General features: G+C 41.6%; 1 protein-coding gene across 23 annotated transcripts; it reads left to right on the forward strand.

Moving 5' to 3' along the window:
- Positions 1-1961: 1961 nt before the first annotated feature.
- LOC147061337 (uncharacterized) lies at positions 1962-17546 on the forward strand. 23 transcript variants are annotated; one of them, XM_085905833.1, is made up of 11 exons: positions 6919-7325; positions 7636-7719; positions 7853-7944; positions 8179-12514; positions 13575-13726; positions 13797-13921; positions 14031-14156; positions 14256-15377; positions 16147-16567; positions 16658-16729; positions 16811-17336. In XM_085905833.1, the coding sequence occupies exons 1-7, from the start codon at positions 7273-7275 to the stop codon at positions 14136-14138; spliced, it is 4950 nt and encodes a 1649-aa protein (XP_085761959.1). In that variant the 5' UTR covers positions 6919-7272; the 3' UTR covers positions 14139-14156; positions 14256-15377; positions 16147-16567; positions 16658-16729; positions 16811-17336. The 23 variants fall into 23 exon arrangements, with proteins under 23 accessions (XP_085761945.1, XP_085761944.1, XP_085761959.1 ...); XM_085905819.1 differs by lacking the exon at positions 6919-7325 and adding exons at positions 1962-3750; positions 5047-6318 and having other exon boundaries at positions 7326-12514; XM_085905832.1 differs by having other exon boundaries at positions 6919-7463; positions 7853-12514.
- Positions 17547-18446: the final 900 nt, after the last annotated feature.

Below are 18446 nucleotides of genomic sequence, written 5' to 3' on the forward strand. Positions count from 1 at the left end.
ATCATTCCACCACAGCAACACTAAGCCGCTGTTTAGCTCAGTAAGAAGAGACTGGAATTTGGAGCACGAGCGCTGTTCCCGTGCGAGTTCGAATCCGGCTTGACCAATATTTTTTTTTCATTCATTCAATTTTAACACATCACTTTAATAATTATTTTCATCATCATCATTAATTTAACATTTTTATTTTATTTAATCATCAATTTACCAATTTTATGTCATTTAATCATCATTTCGAGTCCCACAATAGTGTGAAGTGCCTTCGCCTTCACACGCAATTTCTCCAGAAATTGCCAATTCTAGTTCTACTTTATTTTTCTTCTTCTTATTATTATCCTACTTTATTCCTCCCACTTTTTTGACACCTAACTACTCCCACATGCTTTAACCGATTCACTCCATTCCAACTTTCACACGTTCCAAAAATTCACGGCATGACTGCTAGTATTTTATTTGTTCATAACATTTACCGTTTTTACATAATTAGCAAATTTGTGCCTTAAAATCCCCCATTCATTCTTAATGGCGCATTAGACACGAGCGACGTTCAAGTTCGAATTTTGTCACCTGACAACTTTTTTCATGATTTCTTTCCTTAACTCATTTATTTAACTCTTTTATTTTTTATTTATTTATTTTTCATTCATTGATTTAGTTATTCATTTAATTTTAAGTTAAAAACATCATTTTACCGTTTTAACGTTCACCATTTTAATTTCTTGATTAATAGCAACATTCCACCACAAAAAACATAGTCGCTGTGTAGCTCAGTGAGAAAACAATGGTCCCTGAACACGAGCCACGTCCGCGAGCGATTTCGAATCCTGCTTGGCCATAAATTTTTTTTCATTCATTCAATTTTAACACATCACTTTAATAATTACTTTCATCATCATCATTAATTTACCGTTTTTATTTTTCATTTAGTTATTCATTTAATTTTAAGTTAAAAACATAATTTTACCATTTTAACGTTCACCATTTTAATTTCTTGATTAATAGCAACATTCCACCACAAAAGACATATAGTCGCTGTTTAGCTCAGTGAGAAAACAATGGTCCCTAAACGCGATCCACGTCCGCGAGTGAGTTCGAATCCTGCTTGGCCATGATTTTTTTTTCATTCATTCAATTTTAACACATCACTTTAATAATTACTTTCATCATCATCATTAATTTACCGTTTTTATTTGATTTAATCATCATTATTAATTTACCATTTTTCTGTCATTTAATCATCATTTCGAGTCCCACAATAGTGTGAAGTGCCTTCGCCTTCACACGCAATTTCTCCAGAAATTGCCAATTCTAGTTAGTGTGAAGGCGAAGGCCTTCACACTATTGTTATTCTACTTTATTTTTCTTCTTCTTATTAGTGTGAAGGCGAAGGCCTTCACACTATTGTTATTCTACTTTATTAGTGTGAAGGCGAAGGCCTTCACACTATTGTTATTCTACTTTATTTTTCTTCTTCTTCTTATTATTATCCTACTTTATTCCTCCCACTTTTTTGACACCTAACCACTCCCACATGCTTTAACCGATTCACTCCATTCCAACTTTCACACGTTCCAAAAATTCACGGCATGACTGCTAGTATTTTATTTGTTCATAACATTTACCGTTTTTGCATAATTAGCAAATTTGTGCCTTAAAATCCCCCATTCATTCTTAATGGCGCATTAGACACGAGCGACGTTCAAGTTCGAATTTTGACATCTGACAACTTTTTTCATGATTTCTTTCTTTAACTCATTAATTTAACTCTTTTATTTTTTATTTATTTATTTTTCATTCATTGATTTAGTTATTCATTTAATTTTAAGTTAAAAACATCATTTTACCGTTTTAACGTTTCACCATTTTAATTTCTTGATCAATAGCAACATTCCACCACAAAAAACACACAGTCGCTGTTTAGCTCAGTGAGAAAACAATGGTCCCTAAACATGAGCCACGTCCGCGAGCGAGTTCGAATCCTGCTTGGCCATAATTTTTTTTTCATTCATTCAATTTTAACACATCACTTTAATAATTACTTTCATCATCATCATTAATTTACCGTTTTTATTTTTCATTTAGTTATTCATTTAATTTTAAGTTAAAAACATCATTTTACCATTTTAACGTTCACCATTTTAATTTCTTGATTAATAGCAACATTCCACCACAGGAAACACATAGTCGCTGTTTAGCTCAGTGAGAATACAATGGTCCCTAAACACGAGCCACGTCCGCGAGCGGGTTCGAATCCTGCTTGGCCATGATATTTTTTTCATTCATTCAATTTTAACACATCACTTTAATAATTACTTTCATCATCATCATTAATTTACCGTTTTTATTTGATTTAATCATCATTATTAATTTATCATTTTTCTGTCATTTAATCATCATTTCGAGTCCCACAATAGTGTGAAGTGCCTTCGCCTTCACACGCAATTTCTCCAGAAATTGCCAATTCTAGTTAGTGTGAAGGCGAAGGCCTTCACACTATTGTTATTCTACTTTATTTTTCTTCTTCTTATTATTATCCTACTTTATTCCTCCCACTTTTTTGACACCTAACTACTCCCACGTGCTTTAACCGATTCACCCCATTCCAAATTTCACACGTTCCAAAAATTCACGGCATGACTGCTAGTATTTTATTTGTTCATAACATTTACCGTTTTTGCATAATTAGCAAATTTATGCCTTAAAATCCCCCATTCATTCTTAATGGCGTATTAGAAACGAGCGACGTTCACGAGGGAGTTCGAATTTTGACGTCTGACAACTTTTTTCATGATTTCTTTCCTTAACTCATTTATTTAACTCTTTTATTTTTTATTTATTTATTTTTCATTCAGTCATTTAGTTATTCATTTAATTTTAAGTTAAAAACATCATTTTACCGTTTTAACGGCATACCATTTTTATTTCTTGTTTAATAGCATCATACCACCACAGCCACTTTAAGTCGTTGTCTAGCTCAGCAAGATGACAATGGCGCCTTGAACACGAGCCTCTTCCGCGAGGGAGTACGAATCCCGCTTGACCGTAATTTTTTTTATTCATTAATTTTTCATTCATTCAATTTTAACACATTTTGATATTTATTTTCATCATCATCATTAATTTACCATTTTTATTTTATTTAATCATCATTATTAATTTACACATTAGCGCGCTTCTATCATTTTTCCCTTCATTATGCAAATTCCGGTATCTGAGAACATGAAACCGTGTGTAACTCAATAGGTAGAGCATCAGACTCTGATCTCCTTGTCATGGGTTCGAGCCCCGCTTAGGGTAACCTTCCAAATTTCCGCTTTTATCATGATTTTTGGCATCGATGACGCGCGCCTGTTCAGATTGCTCACGGCTGACAAGACGTATGTGTTGTCTTGGTGCGATATTAAGATAGACTTGCGAGCAATCCCCCGCTGCGACGGCATCTTTAGGTTTTGTGGCGGTGGAATGAAGCATTCATGTCCAACTGTACGCGAATGTATCATCTGTTATACTGCTCAGTGCCGTCAATTACGCGCCTGTTCAGATTGCTCACGGCTGACAAGACGTATGTGTTGTCTTGGTGCGATATTAAGATAGACTCGCGAGCAATCCCCCGCCCGCCGCGACGGCATCTTTAGGTTTTGTGACGGTGGAATAAAGAATTCATTTCCAACGGTACGCGAATGCATCATCTGTTTACAGCTCAGTGCCGTCAATTACGCACCTGTTCAGATTGCCTGCGGCTGACCAGACGTAAGTAAATGTGGTGTCTCGGTGCAATATTAACAATTGTAAATGTTCAATTTACACGACGCTAACCGTAAAGTTATTATTGAAATGTCCAGACAGATGAGCAGTTTCGCGTTGTTGTTTCTGTGGTGTGTTGAGACTTTTCGCCCCGTTTATACACTTGAGCTAGCAAACTTCGTTTGTGTGGATGAAGTAAAAAGTAGCTGTCGTACTGTTGTAAAAGTCAGGGATGATAATTATCCCCGGATTTACATGTTTTTGTCCGTCGAAAGTATCATTTTCGTGCTTCGTGTAAATTTGTTGCGATTTTTTTTTTTTTTATATACATGTGGGGGGTGGGGGGAGCGGCCGCCCAGCTGGCCGGCAAACGTTAGCTTCGGCGACTCGCGAGCATTCCCCCCGCCCGCCGCGACGGCATCTTTAGGTTTTGTGTATTGTCTGTCAAGATATGATCAGCTATGGAGGTAGCGGCGCAAGGAACATTAGAGGAAACTAAAAACACACAAGGCAGAGTAGATCAGTGTGTATCAAACTGAACTATAAATATGGTTTTCTTAATGCACGTTTTCTTGCTACTCCAAGGTATGGACTTGAATGTCTGCGCTTTGTAAGAGGAATGTTATTTGTTAATTAGTTTATTATTGTTATTTCATTGTTGAATGTTATTAGCCTTTGGGAAAATGTTACTGTTGAAGTTTAATTCAGAAGGCTGTACACAAAGTGAGGCGCATGGTTTTTATTTAAATTCTATTTAAGAAATGGATTTTTTTTTTTCTTTGAAATTCAATTTTGCATGTGTGCAATATTTCGTTATATATTTAAAACAAATAAGCTTTTCTTGTTTGATATTTTATAATCAAACTAATTAGGGTCGCTATGAAAAGGATTATCAAATGTGGAGGAAGATATTTTTCAATAAATATCGATGTCGGCCCTCGACCTCATCCAAGTTTCTAATTTTGGAACGCTGTGTGTTTGACTTTGACACCCCTGCCCTAGATTAAGTACAAATGTGCGCCTCTTATCTTGAAGCGCCTTATGGTGCGGAAAATACTGTAACTAGATTGCATTTTCACCCAGAACAATTATTCATTACCCAATGCCATTACCAGACGTGTCATACAATGTGTTTCCCAACATCAATTTCTTAATGCACCTGTATACGTGGCTCTGAATAATTTCCCCTTCCAAGCTGTTCTACATAACTAACTTTTGTGGATAACGCAATTCCAAAATTTTGCACCACAAAGTCTGCATAAGATTGAGGGTTTGCTGTATTTGTTCTATTTCTCTGCACAGGTCTTTGAACTGCGGCTGATCTGTGGCTGATCCAGCTGACTTCCGGCTGATCCTGCTGACCTGTGGCTGATTCCCCCAATACCCTTTCTTGTCTCTGCTCTACCTATTGTTTCTGCCTTCCTTCTGTCTAAACCCATTTGTTCTGAAAACTATTTGCTAACACCATGCCGAAAAAGGGCAGGAGATCACAGTCTGTAAAGTTGTGCTGGGAGCGACGTGCTAAAACACGTAGCTCCCAAGCACCTCTTCCACCTTCTGCTGATATCTCTGCCCAGCATGTGTGTGCTGTTGAAGCAACTGAAAGAGATACAAACGATTTGCAAATGGAGAAACATGATACAAATGATACGCAAATGAAAAGAGCTATTCCAAATGATATAGGACACTCTGAAAAGAAAATTCCTGCTGAAGTTTCCATTGCGGTAATGGTACCAGTGCAACACGATTTGGTAATGTATGTGATGGCAACTCACAGCCAAGCCCATCTGAGATATGGCCAATCCAGAAACAGTCAATGTGTGGCTAATTCTGTAACATTTCTGGCTTTCCTGCAGGATATAAATAACTTGACTACCTCTGACCTGGATGCTGTTCTCAGTGTGGGTAATGAACTGTATACATGTACTGTGGCTGCATTGAAAGCCCGAGGATGCTTTCTGAACAGTTTTTTGACGGTTGATGAACTTCCAGAGATTGTAAGTGGTTCCACACAACGGCATGTGTTAATAAGGAGTATGTCAATGTGTGGTTCTTTCACCACTTTCCATGGAGATGCGCTCTTTCTGAACCTTTGTGACAGACTTGAGTGCTTGACATCAGAGGTCAGTTGTGCTCTTCTGATTATGCAGTCGACGTGTATTGCTGTTTTCCGAGACCACCAAGGCAAGTACGGTTATTTTGATCCCCACTCTAGAGGACGAGATGGCCTCCCTGCTCCCAATGGCACAGCTGTCATGATGCTTTTCGTGCGTCTGAATGACCTTCGAAATAAATTGACAGAGCTCTACACAAGTTTGCAATGCTCCTGTAATTCTCAGTATGAGCTTGTACCGGTCCAGTTTGAACCTATTGATGTTCCTACAAATGACATTGAGATGGTGCCATGTACTTCATTGCAATCTAAGCTGGTAGATGTTGATGACGACGGTGTAAGCAAAGCAGTTTCCGAGACCTCATATTTGGAGATGAGTGATTCTTCAATACCTGCCGGTGAACAACGTCACTGCCACGAGTTGATTGATGACGACGGCGAAGCGGTTTCTTGGACTACAGGTAAAATGCTCCAACGCTTGTCAAAAATTTCGAAATCAAGTAGGAGAAAATTTCTAAGACGAATGAAGGCACAGGAAAATTTGAATGATAAATTTGAACAAAGACGTACAAAACAAGAACTAAAGAGAAGAAACAAAAATCTGAGAAATAAGGAAAGGTACAGTAAAAATTTAGAGATTAGACAAAGGAAGAGGTGTTATGTTAGAACGCGTTATCAGCGAGATGTACATTTTCGCACTAAACAAATGTCCTATTATACACAACGTAAGACTGATCATATCTTTAAGGAGAAAAATCGTTCCCGCTTCTTACTTCGTTATAAGACGGATGATTGTTTTCGAATGGGACGATGCGCCTATGTAACACAACGTTACCGTGACGACCCCGAGTTTAATGCAAGACAACGTTCCTACGTAACGCAACATTACCGTGACGACCCCGAGTTTAATGCAAGACAACGTTCCTACGTAACGCAACGTTACCGTGATGACACCGAGTTTAATGCAAGACAACGTTCCTACGTAACGCAACGTTACCGTGACGACCCTGAGTTTAATGCAAGAAAACGTTCCTACGTAACACAACGTTACCGTGACGACCCTGAGTTTAATGCAAGAAAACGTTCCTACGTAACGCGACGTTACCGTGACGACCCTGAGTTTAATGCAAGAAAACGTTCCTACGTAACGCGACGTTACCGTGACGACCCTGAGTTTAATGCAAGACGGCGCGTTTATATTACACAGCGTTATTCAAGCAATCCTGAATTCAGAGCCAAACATCAGGAAATCATGAGGTCCATTATGAGAACGAAATCGGATTCATTGCGGAATAAAACAATGACCAGAGCAAGTATGCTTTTACAAAAATACAAAATCATAAACCGGCTATGTAGAGAGCGAAATGACTGCGCATTAATGAAAGCTGTCGACCTATTCAAAGACCAAATTAAGAATGGACCCACATTTGTTTGCACAGTTTGCCACAGAGCCCTATTTCCCAACCAGGTACAGTCTTGTCGGCGTCACCTTTATAAGAAGAACCGCGATGTTGTTGAGCGCTGTCTCACGGGACAATTTGTTCATATTTGCAATGACGAATGTCAGACGTCTTGTAGAGTGCCGGCTGAAAGAAAACTAGAGTGGGTATGTCACACCTGCCATACACATCTCAAAGATGGTAAAATGCCAGCTTTGGCTGTTTCAAACAATCTCACGCTAGCTGCTATTCCAACAGAATTGCGTGGATTGAACATATTAGAGAGACACCTCATTTCCAAATGCATAGCGTTTGCCAAAATTGTCCCACTTCCCAAAGGTCAACAACGAGGCATTCGCGGAAATGTTGTGTGCGTGCCATCGGAAGTACAGGAGACGGTCAATGTCTTGCCAAGGATAAGAAGTAAGTCGCAGATGTTGAGAGTGAAACTGAAGAGACGACTTTGCTACAAAGGCCATCAGTTTTTTCAAACTGTCACTTGGTCCAAGCTAATGAGCGCTCTGATAAAACTGAAGCAAATTCATCCACAATACAGAAGCCTAACTATCCGCGACGATCCGGACCTTTGCGACCCAACCCTCGCTGATGATGATGATGGCAGCTCAGGTGAAGCGGAAATGAGCGACAGTGAGTACAATGAGGAAGCTCTGGAGGAGATATACAGATTTGAGAGTGATGCTCTGCGTGGAATGAACGGTGAGTCACAAAATGTCAACAGTGGTAACAATCAGCAAAGAGAAAATGTAGAAGATGGTGATCAACCTAACGGTGGAGTTGTACTTGAATCATGTCTCCAACCAAGTGACGTGTCGGAGGAAATTATGAGTTTTACCGAGGGCATTTACTCTGTTGCTCCTGCAGAAAGAAATAACCCAGTAAGCTTTTTCAAGACTCCCAAACTTGAGGCCATGGCTTTTCCGGTGCAGTTCCCGACAGGGCAAAACACGCTCGATGGAGAGAGACCGATAAAACTCACACCGAGCAAGTATTTCAAAACCCGACTGTGTTGTGTGGACGACCGTTTTGCCAGGGATCCGACCTACTTGTTCTTTGCTCAGTTTGTGACCGAAATCTACCAGGCGATGTCGAGCATGACAATACAGCTACGCAAAGGTAAACCGTTTACCCGAGATGGTCGAAGAATTACCAACGCGATGCTTCAGGACAAACGACAAGTTGAAAAGTTGGTGCGCAGCAAACACGCCGTCCGCTTCATGATGCCACTGAGAGGCACGCCAGCCTATTGGGAGAGAACCACCAAAGACCTTTTTGCGATGATCCGACAGCTGGGCACACCCACGTTCTTTTGCACATTTTCTGCTGCCGAAATGCGTTGGGAAGAGGTCATCGTCGCCATTAAAGCGCAACGAGGTGAGGTAGTGAATTTTGCTGAACTGGACTGGGCCACCAAGTGTGAAATTCTAAGGGGCAATCCGGTGACGACGATGCGCATGTTTGACAAACGTGTGGAAGCTCTGTTCAGAGATTTGATCCTCTCTCCGGCACAACCGATTGGCGAAGTGGTAGACTACTTTTACCGATTAGAATTTCAGCACAGAGGAAGTCCTCACATTCATTGCCTCATATGGGTTCGAGGTGCTCCTGTATTTGAGGAATCTTCAGACAAAGCCATCTGTGATTTTGTATCCCGCTACATCTCGGCTGAGCTTCCGGACCCGCTGAAAGAACCCGAACTGTACAAAAAAGTCACAGAAGTCCAGATGCACAGCAAAAGTCACTCCAAAACGTGTGTCAAACACCCGGGTGCGAATTGCCGCTTTGGATTCCCCAAACAACCGTGCCATGAAACGACGATCGTCAGACCTGCCCCCGTCGACGATGACGATCGAGATCGACGCGGGGAGGGTCGGTCGGCGGCCAATGCTAAGCTTGTTTCCGTGCTAAATCTGCTGAATCAACCTGAAACTTCATCCCTGACTTTGCCTCAGCTACTGGCTAAATGCGAGCTCACCGGCGACGACTACATGAGCTGTTTGCAAGCGACGGCCTCGTCGAATTCTGTCGTGCTGAAGCGTGAACCGAAAGACTGCTGGGTCAACTACTACAACCGCCATTTGCTTCTTGCCTGGGATGGAAATCTGGACATCCAATACATCCTGAATGCCTATTCTTGCATCGCATACATCTGCAGCTACATCAGCAAAGCTGAACACGGTTTGAGCCAATACCTGAAATCGGTGATTGAAAACTCCCGCAGCGAAAATGTCAACGAGAGCGATGAAATGAAGCAAATTATGCAAGCGTACTCCAAAAAAAGAGAAGTGAGCGCCCAGGAATGTGTCGCACGCGCATGCGGCTTGCATATGAAACAGTCCTCTCGCAGTGTGATATTTGTACAAACCAGTGACAATGCGCTGAAAATGAGTTATCCTATCTCAGTGCTTGAGGGCAAAACCCAGGACTCTCACGAAGTGTGGATGACTGCCCTGCCGGACAAATATAAATGCAGACCTCAAACGGAGGAATTTGAAGTAATGTGCTTGGCTGATTTTGCATCAACGTGCAGAATTGTTTATGGCAAACAAGTCAAAGGTAAGAACGTTTTGCGTCTGCTGAACGACATGGGATTTGTACAGAAAAGAACAAGAAAATCTGCGGTCATCAAATACTGTAAATTTTCAGAACAAAAGCATCCCGAGGAATATCACTGCACCTTGCTCAAGCTGTACCTGCCTCATCGTGCTGATTGCCAGTTAAAATCTGAACGCTTTCCCACATCTCAGTTGTTCCACGAGCACGCCTGCGTACAGTTACCGTATGCCGACCGTGTGGAGCGCGTGTGCGAAATCGTCAAAAGGAACAGAAAACGATACGAGAAACACAGCGGAGACATCGACGAAGCCATCAGGGAGATGGAGGAAAGTGGGCTCAACGTAAACGAATGGTGCCACCTGGCTCCCGAGAGTGAGCTGCAAAGACTCGAATGCATCGAGGAAATCGACGCGAGAGACGACCCGAATGAGAACGTGGAGGAAAATGTCCCCGACTATAACGTGAGGTCGGCGACAACGGAAATGTCCATCGTGGCTGAACCCGCTGCCATCGATCCCACGGTGTTACGCGGTATGTATCGAAACCTGAACCGAAAGCAAGCGTCAGTCTTCTACAAGGTCCGCGATTGGTGCGTAAAACGTCTGTGTAGCTCAAAGCCGATTGAGCAGTTTTTCTACTACGTCAACGGTGGCGCCGGGACCGGCAAATCACATTTGATCAGATGTATCCATGCGGAGGCCACGAAACTACTGCTCAGACTACCACGACTGGCTGAGGAAGCAGACGTTTCCAAACAGACGGTTGTTCTCGCAGCCTTCACCGGTACGGCGGCGTTCAACATTTCAGGGACAACTTTGCATTCTCTCCTCAAACTGCCGAGAAGTCTCAAACCTCCGTATCAAGGCCTGGGCAACAAACTGGACGAAGTCAGAGCGGAGCTCTCGATCGCTGAAATACTAATTATCGACGAGATTTCCATGGTGTCAAAAGACCTCTTTGCCTACGTCGATACCAGATTGAAACAAATCAAAGGAGCCAATTTACCTTTTGGCGGCATGTCTGTTCTTGCTGTTGGAGATTTTTTTCAGCTCCCTCCCGTGAGACAATCCAAACCTTTGTGCGTGTACGATCCCACTCGGCTGGACCACTGGCGCGGCAACTTCAAAAAGATCACGCTCACGGACGTCATGAGGCAGAAAGACGACGTAGCCTTTGCTGAGCTGCTGAACCGACTCCGCGTCAAAGACAAGTCTGACCGACTGTCGGAACCGGACGCAGCTCTGCTTGCTACGAGGTACGCTTCTCCGGTAATGTGTCCAAAGAATATTCTGCATATTTTTGCCACCAATAAACAGGTAGATGGTCATAATTCCGCGATGCTGAATCTGCTTCATAAGGACATTGTACAAATCGACGCGGATGACTACAAGAAAGACAAAAAAACTGGCAGAATGGCAAGGCAAGCGACCCCTGTCCAAGGACCTAAGAACGGGTTGCCCGACTCGATCAAAGTTGCAGTCGGCGCTCGCGTTATGGTCACACGCAATATTGACGTCGGAGCAGGTCTGTGCAATGGGACGTTTGCAAAAGTTGTGCAATTGGTGAACTACCCGAATGAAGCGCGTGTACAGAAAGTCGGGTTGGAACTAGACTGCGTGACTAAGACGGCGAGTGCTGCGAATTCTGTGTTCATTGACAGACAGGAGGAGAGGATGCAGAATTCTGGAGTGGTGCGCCGGCAGTTTCCCATCAAGCTTGCTTTTGCCTGCACGATCCATAAGGTACAAGGCATGACGACGTCAGAGGCTGCGGTTTCGCTGAAAGGCGTTTTCGAACACGGCATGGGCTACGTAGCTCTGAGTAGAGTGACTTCGCTCAGTGGTCTGCATATTCTGCATATGGATGAGCAAAGAATTCATGCAAATCCAGAAATCACTGCTGCTCTCGCTGAGATGACAGAGGATTCTTTGGACAGCGTAATGCCTCTGTTTCACGTGATGCCGAGGGTAGATAGAGCAAACGACCTGGTCGTCGTCCATCATAACACCGAAGGGCTGTCTTGTCACGTGCGGGATATCGCGTGTCACCACGAACTGCGTTTTGCTGATGTTTTGTGCTTCACAGAAACACACCTCCGAGAATCTGCGGCTGCCTGCTTGGAAGGCTATACCATGTTTCACAGGAACCGAAGTGATTCTTACACAACCTGTCCCGACTTGGTGACAAAACGTGGCGGTGGCGTAGGTATTTGTGTCAAAAGTCACATCGCAGCCCAGGAAAAGAAATACGTACAGGGTGTGACCGATATTGAATTTGTTGCGGTGAAACTTGAAGCTCCCATCAATTTGTTAATCGCTGCCGTTTACAGGCCTCCAGGCCACAGTCTGCGGACCTTTCTGCCAAGCTTGGAAAATCTCTTACGGTATCTTGAAGTCATGGACCATCATCAGATCTTGGTATGTGGCGATTTTAACAAAGATACGCTCTCTGCCTCGTACAAGCCCGTTCTTGAATTGTTTCGCTCAAAGGGTTACACGCAGCTCATAACCACTGCTACCACTGACAAAAACACATTGATTGACCTCATTTTTGTCTCTCGACCTCAGCGTGTTCTTTATTCAGGTGTCCTGCAAACATACTACAGCTATCACAATCCTGTTTTCTGTGTTTTGAATAGTCAAAGGTAAGTCAAATCTAAATTGTGTATTTCAGCATTTGGAAAAATAACATGGACGGAAATCAGACGGCGTAAGTGGTGGTGTGTCGTGGGTGATTTGTTGAATTGAGATGAGATGGTATCAGAGGCGTAGGTGGCTCAGAAAGGCAAATGTAATGTTGGCATTAGGCAGAAACCTCACCATTATAAAAAAAAATAATACTACAGACCAATGTGAATAGCCATATACATTATATTTTCCGCTGATAGTATAAATGACGGCTCATATATCACGCTGATATTTTAAATGGCTGATCTCATTTCTGTAGATGTAAATCAAGTTGAGTTAAGGGAAGGCACTCAACCAGCTCAGTGGCCTTGTGGTACGAGTGTTCGCCCTGAGACTGGGAGGTCGTGGCTTTGATCCATCGGCCGAGTCACACCAAAGATTACGTAAAAATTGGAACCCGATTCCTCCCTGCTTGACACTCGGCGTTCGAGGGTTGGGTTGGGGATGCCGCACCCTCTTGGGCCGCCCCGCATGTGGCAGTATCCGCACCTGCTGGGCAAACAATCTTCTGAAGGCAAGAGGGTGGCGAGGGGATGGCGCGGCCGCTTGACACCTAAAACAATCTTTAACTGCCGGTCTACTCGTCTTTCGGATCGACGGGAGATTTCGTCCAATTGTCCATCTAAGGGAAGGCTTTTAAAATTTAAAAAAGCCTTCCCTTAACTCAACTTGATTTAAATATTACACTTTTAAAAATGTTAACTATTTAAATATTTAACTTTGAAACTTTTGAACTTTTAACATGATTCAATTTTCTAAATGAACGCATAGATGAGTTAAGGGGTGACTTTTTAACTTTTTACATTTTTTTTCATTCTAATTCTACAATCAGATTTTAAAGATGACTTCAGAGAAGGACTTTAAAACCTTTTAACTTTTAAAATGTTTCTAAATTTTCTAAATTAACCATCGATTTTAAAGATGACTTAAGGGAAAGCCTTTTAAACGTTTATTTTTTTTAATCATACATTTTTTTATTTTTCTTTTCAATTTTTTTTTTAATGTCATAATCACGAGGCGAGAACAGAAAACAGACGAGGTAAGTTGCTCGTCGATGATTTTTTTTCCATTTCTTTCTAAAGACACTAAATGCTTGTATTTCACTCTTCTGTATTTAAACAGTTTCTTTCATCTGGCGAAAGCAGTTCATCTCACAACGGAGGTCAGAGGTAACCGTGACATATTGCCTTGTTGTAACATTTTGTAATTCACAGCCAAGCTTGTGTATACCCTCTGCAGAATCCTACATTTTTACTTGGATTGTCCTTTATTTTTTCTTCACAAAGACCTTGAGCATGCAAAAACTTTCATCACGGACCAATGACTCCTACACCAGGGAGGCAAGAAGCACAACTAATTCTTCTGTGAGTAGCCTACAAATCTATTATTGACTATTGTCACGAAACACTCCCTTTAATTTTACATGTGTTTTTCAACTGGTATCCTCAACCGACTCAATGTTTGTTGTTTTAGTTTTTCCGTGTTTCCCGCGGCTCCACGTCCTCCGTTTGTCAAGACGGGAGTTTGGCCCCTTTGGTACTCTACCTTGATGGGATTTGGCCTGTCTTGCCAGACAAATGACTGAAGAAGAAGATGCAGGTTTGTTAATGCGCTCATGTCATTCACTCTTTAGTACATATGCTTGAAGTACTGTAATGGGATTTTCAAAAATGAATTGATAATGATATTATATTGTAGCACAGCGACAGCCAAGTTTTTGAAAAACACTCGTACGATGGAGGCCGGCATCATGGAACATAAACTCCCAAACCGGCATGGCGAACGGGACTTTTGCCGATTCTTCCGTGGAACAATCGAGGGCACCGCCGGCGGCTCCTCGCTTTTCAGCATGAGGGAACTGCAGCGGAATACCCTCCTAGAGGACACTGCCAGGACAATCGAAGGCACATCTGACAGCTCTTCGCTTTGGCCTGGACATCCACTTTTTGATTTCCATATTATGGAAATATTGGTCATACCAAAGACTAAAAATGGAACCCATTGCCTCCCTGCTTGGCACTCAGCATTAAGGTTTGGAATTGGGGGGGTTAGATCACCAAATGATTCCCGAGCGCGGCATCGCTGCTGCTCACTGTTCCCCTCTCCCCCAGGGGATGGATCAAAATCACATGGGGATGCAGAGGACAAATTTCACCTCACCCAGATGTGTGTGACGATGATCATTGGGACTTTTTTTTTTTTTTTAACTTTATTCAGCTGAAAAAAATAAATCATTCTGCTTTTTCATCTCCGAGGTTTTTTTGGTCCTAAAATCACCAACTTGGTTTGGTTTCCATGTTTTGTGTTTCCGCTATTTAAATGTGAATTTGAACACATTTAAATCAAGTCCCATTTATTCATTTTATTCTTGTTGATATTATTTACATTTGTTATCTATTGAATCAGTAAAACATTTTACGTCTTTTGACGTGAGCGAGGGTTTTGCACGAGGAAAATTGGCTGTCCGTGTGTCCGCAGTGGGACAAAACGGCCGTATGCATGTGCTTGCAATTGGAGTTAACGACACTCTACCACTAGGCCACTGAACTGGAACTTTTGTATTGTTTTCAGTTCATATAAACTTTTAGCTTGTATATTTTTTTCTTATTATTATTTTAGCAGATGCACTAATTGTTTGGCAATTTTTTATTTTGTTGTACATGTGACAATGACAACGATCTATCTATTTATCTATCTGTGTAACTAATAAAGTTGTGATCCTATGCCCAAACAGCTTTTTTTTTTTTTTTCGACTCCACCGCGCATAAAAGCGGGTGGAGACTCCAAGGTGCCCTTATCACAGCAAACCTGAAGACAGAGGTGAGTGGTTTCACAGGTAGCTCTCCTCCAATTTAAAATTTGATTTTTGATAAACACTGAGGCATGTGCCAAATTCATTTTTTAATTATTTTAGCCTGGACTGATGTCATGTTGTGCAAAATTCCAAACCAGGTGGAAGTTAAGTGTTCTAAAATCCTCTCTTTTCATTTACTATACTTGGAACCGATATTGTCCTGTTGTCAAAATGCAACTTTTCTGAGGTAAATTCTGATGAATTTGGTATGAATTTACTCCATCTGATGGATGAAAGTGAAAATAAGTCGTGAAACAAACATGGGTGGCACTTCTAAATCTGCTATATTGTTTTACCTGTGAAAATTAATGCTGTATCATTAAAAAGGCTGTTCAAAGTCTGTGAGCAAGGGTTTTGCACGAGGTAAATTGGCTGTCCATGTGTCCGCAGTGGGACAAAATGGCCGTATGCATGTGCTTGCAATTGGAGTTGAGGAATGACATTGCTGGTTTAAAGTTAAAGTCCATACACAGACAAACAAAGGATAATTAATACAATCACATGCTACGAAAAAAAGCAACAGTTAATGTTGCTTTGTCTGCTTTCGGTCATCGCTTTTACAATTGGATCGAGTGAAGGCCAAATGATTCAACTTGTCCCCGAATGCAACAGTGGGATGTGATATGCCAAATTGCCAACTACTTTGCACAATTTTAGACATTCACTTCACATACTTGGAATCACATGCTCATAAATATAAAAAGTTTGGATCTTAATTGTCACTTTCTCTTTCAGAATGAACAAAAAAATAATAAATGCCAAAGTGGTGGGCGTCAGAAGGGACACCTGGGCCAGAGGCTGGAAGCCAGACGGTGTGTCCGGCTTCCGGATGGACGGAAGTTACGAAAATGTGACTGTTGCCCTCTGTGACGGTACCAGTCCAATGAAGGTGACTCTCTTTAGTCACCTGGCTGGTATGGTCACAGAGGGCAACAGTTACGTTTTCGCACATTTTGCGAAGGACGCGGCAAACACCAATGTGCTCCACTGTAAATCGGCCAGCAAGGTCTATATGGGGGCGGAGGTGGAGTGCACAGATGCCTTGAAGGCTGAGGCGCTCGCCTTAATTTTCCCCCCCTCGTCCCCGATGTCTCTCTGTGAGGTGATTAAAAACCCTCCTGAGGGACTGATCAACATTGAGGGCCGTGTTGAAAGTGTAAGTTTACTCAACACACAAATGTATGTTTAAATATATATTTAAAAAAGTGTTCCCTTGCTTAAACACTGTCTGTTTGTTCCAAATTAGAAACAGCAGAGCAGATTGGTCTCTGTGCGCGGGGCTCGGTTGGTGCCATTGAGCATCATTTTCGTGAAACAAGTAATTGATTTGTCGACTTTACTGTTATTGTACTTCACACATGCGCGTACTGAAGTAATATTTGGTTTCAAACTATTGCAGGAAGAAGCTGTGGTGAGAGTGGCGGTGTGGAGGGAGGCAAACGTGACCCCAATCAAGGTCGGGGCACTTTATTCATTTTCACACCTAAATGCTGTGACAAATGAATTTGGACTGTCCCTCAACACGACCCAACATTCAAAGATATCTGTGAGTAGAAAAAGGCTGTGAAAAGGAATTTAATAAGTTTAGGTTGTTTTGAATGAACGAGTATAATATCACGAATGCCGGCTTTCCGTACAATCTCGTTCACATTTTACAACTTTACGAGAAAGGCTGTTGAATTGTGACCAGCGTGTCTGCGAACAACCCCCCCCCCCAGGTGGGGACAAAACGGTACAGATAATGGAAGGACTTCATGGACACCCTGTGAATTAGTAATTGCATGTGATGTGACAGTGATGAATTCACCTTTAACTTTATTGACTTGTGACCTTTTGAGGTATATAATTCTTCAGTTTTCACCTGAGCAAACCTAATTGTGTTTTTCTTCACTAGCTCTACGAGTCAACAGTCCAGTTCATTGCGATTGGAGTAATGATGGGAGAGGAGGAGATCAAGTTGGTGGATGGGGAGGGGGTAGAAATTAGTATTGGCGTGAATGTTTGGCGCCAGGCTTTCCCCCACATCCCAAAAATACCCCAAGAAGGACTCTCCCTTAAACTGGTGTACTCAGAGGGAGAAGTTTCTGAAATATATCAATAAACATTCTATTTAGCCAATGCTGTCCATTTGCCTACATTATTTCTGCCAAAGTTTGGGGTTGGATGGGGTACAGTTGCACTATTCATTGGGAAGAGTTTAAAATTTCTGATTGAAAGTACAGCTCTTTGTGCCACTTAAATATTTGACTGCAATATTTTGTCAGATGCGGTGAAATCTGCTACAGTTTGGGGTTGGATGGAATGCAGTTGTGCCTTTCATTGAGAAGCGTTTTAATTTTCAGTTTGAAAGCATATCTGCGCACAACTGAAAAGTTCATGTAATGCTTGCTGCCATTTTTCTAATTCATAACATTTACTGTTTAGCTCAGTTAGTAGAGAATGAAATATTCAACATGTGCCATGATCCTGAGTGAGTTTGAATCAGATGTCTGACAACTTTTATCATGACTTCTTTCCTTAACATTAATTTTTTTATTCATTCATTTAATTTTAATTTAAAAACATTTAACATTTTTATTTCTTGTTTAATACCATCATTCCACCGCAGCAACACTGAGTCACCGTTTAGCTCAGTTAGAAGGGAATGGCCCTTTCAACAAGCTCCACGTTCCCGAGTGGGTTCGAATCTGATAGCCGCTGTTGCTTTTTATTCATTTATTCAATCATTTTCATTCATTGAATTTTAGTTTAAAAACATCATTTTAATAATGTCATTTCTTGTTTAATAGTATGATTCCACCATGATCTACCGCTTTCATAGTTGTCTCTGTTTAGCTCAGTAAGAAGAGAATGGGGCCGTACATACGAGCGCTGTTCCCGTGTGAGTTCGAATCCTGCTTGGCCAATAATTTTTTTTCATTCATTCAATTTTAACACATCACTTTAATAATTATTTTCATCATCATCATTAATTTCCCATTTTTATTTTATTTAATCATCAATTTACCATTTTTGTCATTTAATCATCATTTCGA

Source organism: Syngnathus leptorhynchus, chromosome 2 (assembly GCF_054491065.1).
Source record: "Syngnathus leptorhynchus isolate UIUO chromosome 2, UIUO_Slep, whole genome shotgun sequence".
Lineage (NCBI taxonomy): Eukaryota > Metazoa > Chordata > Actinopteri > Syngnathiformes > Syngnathidae > Syngnathus > Syngnathus leptorhynchus.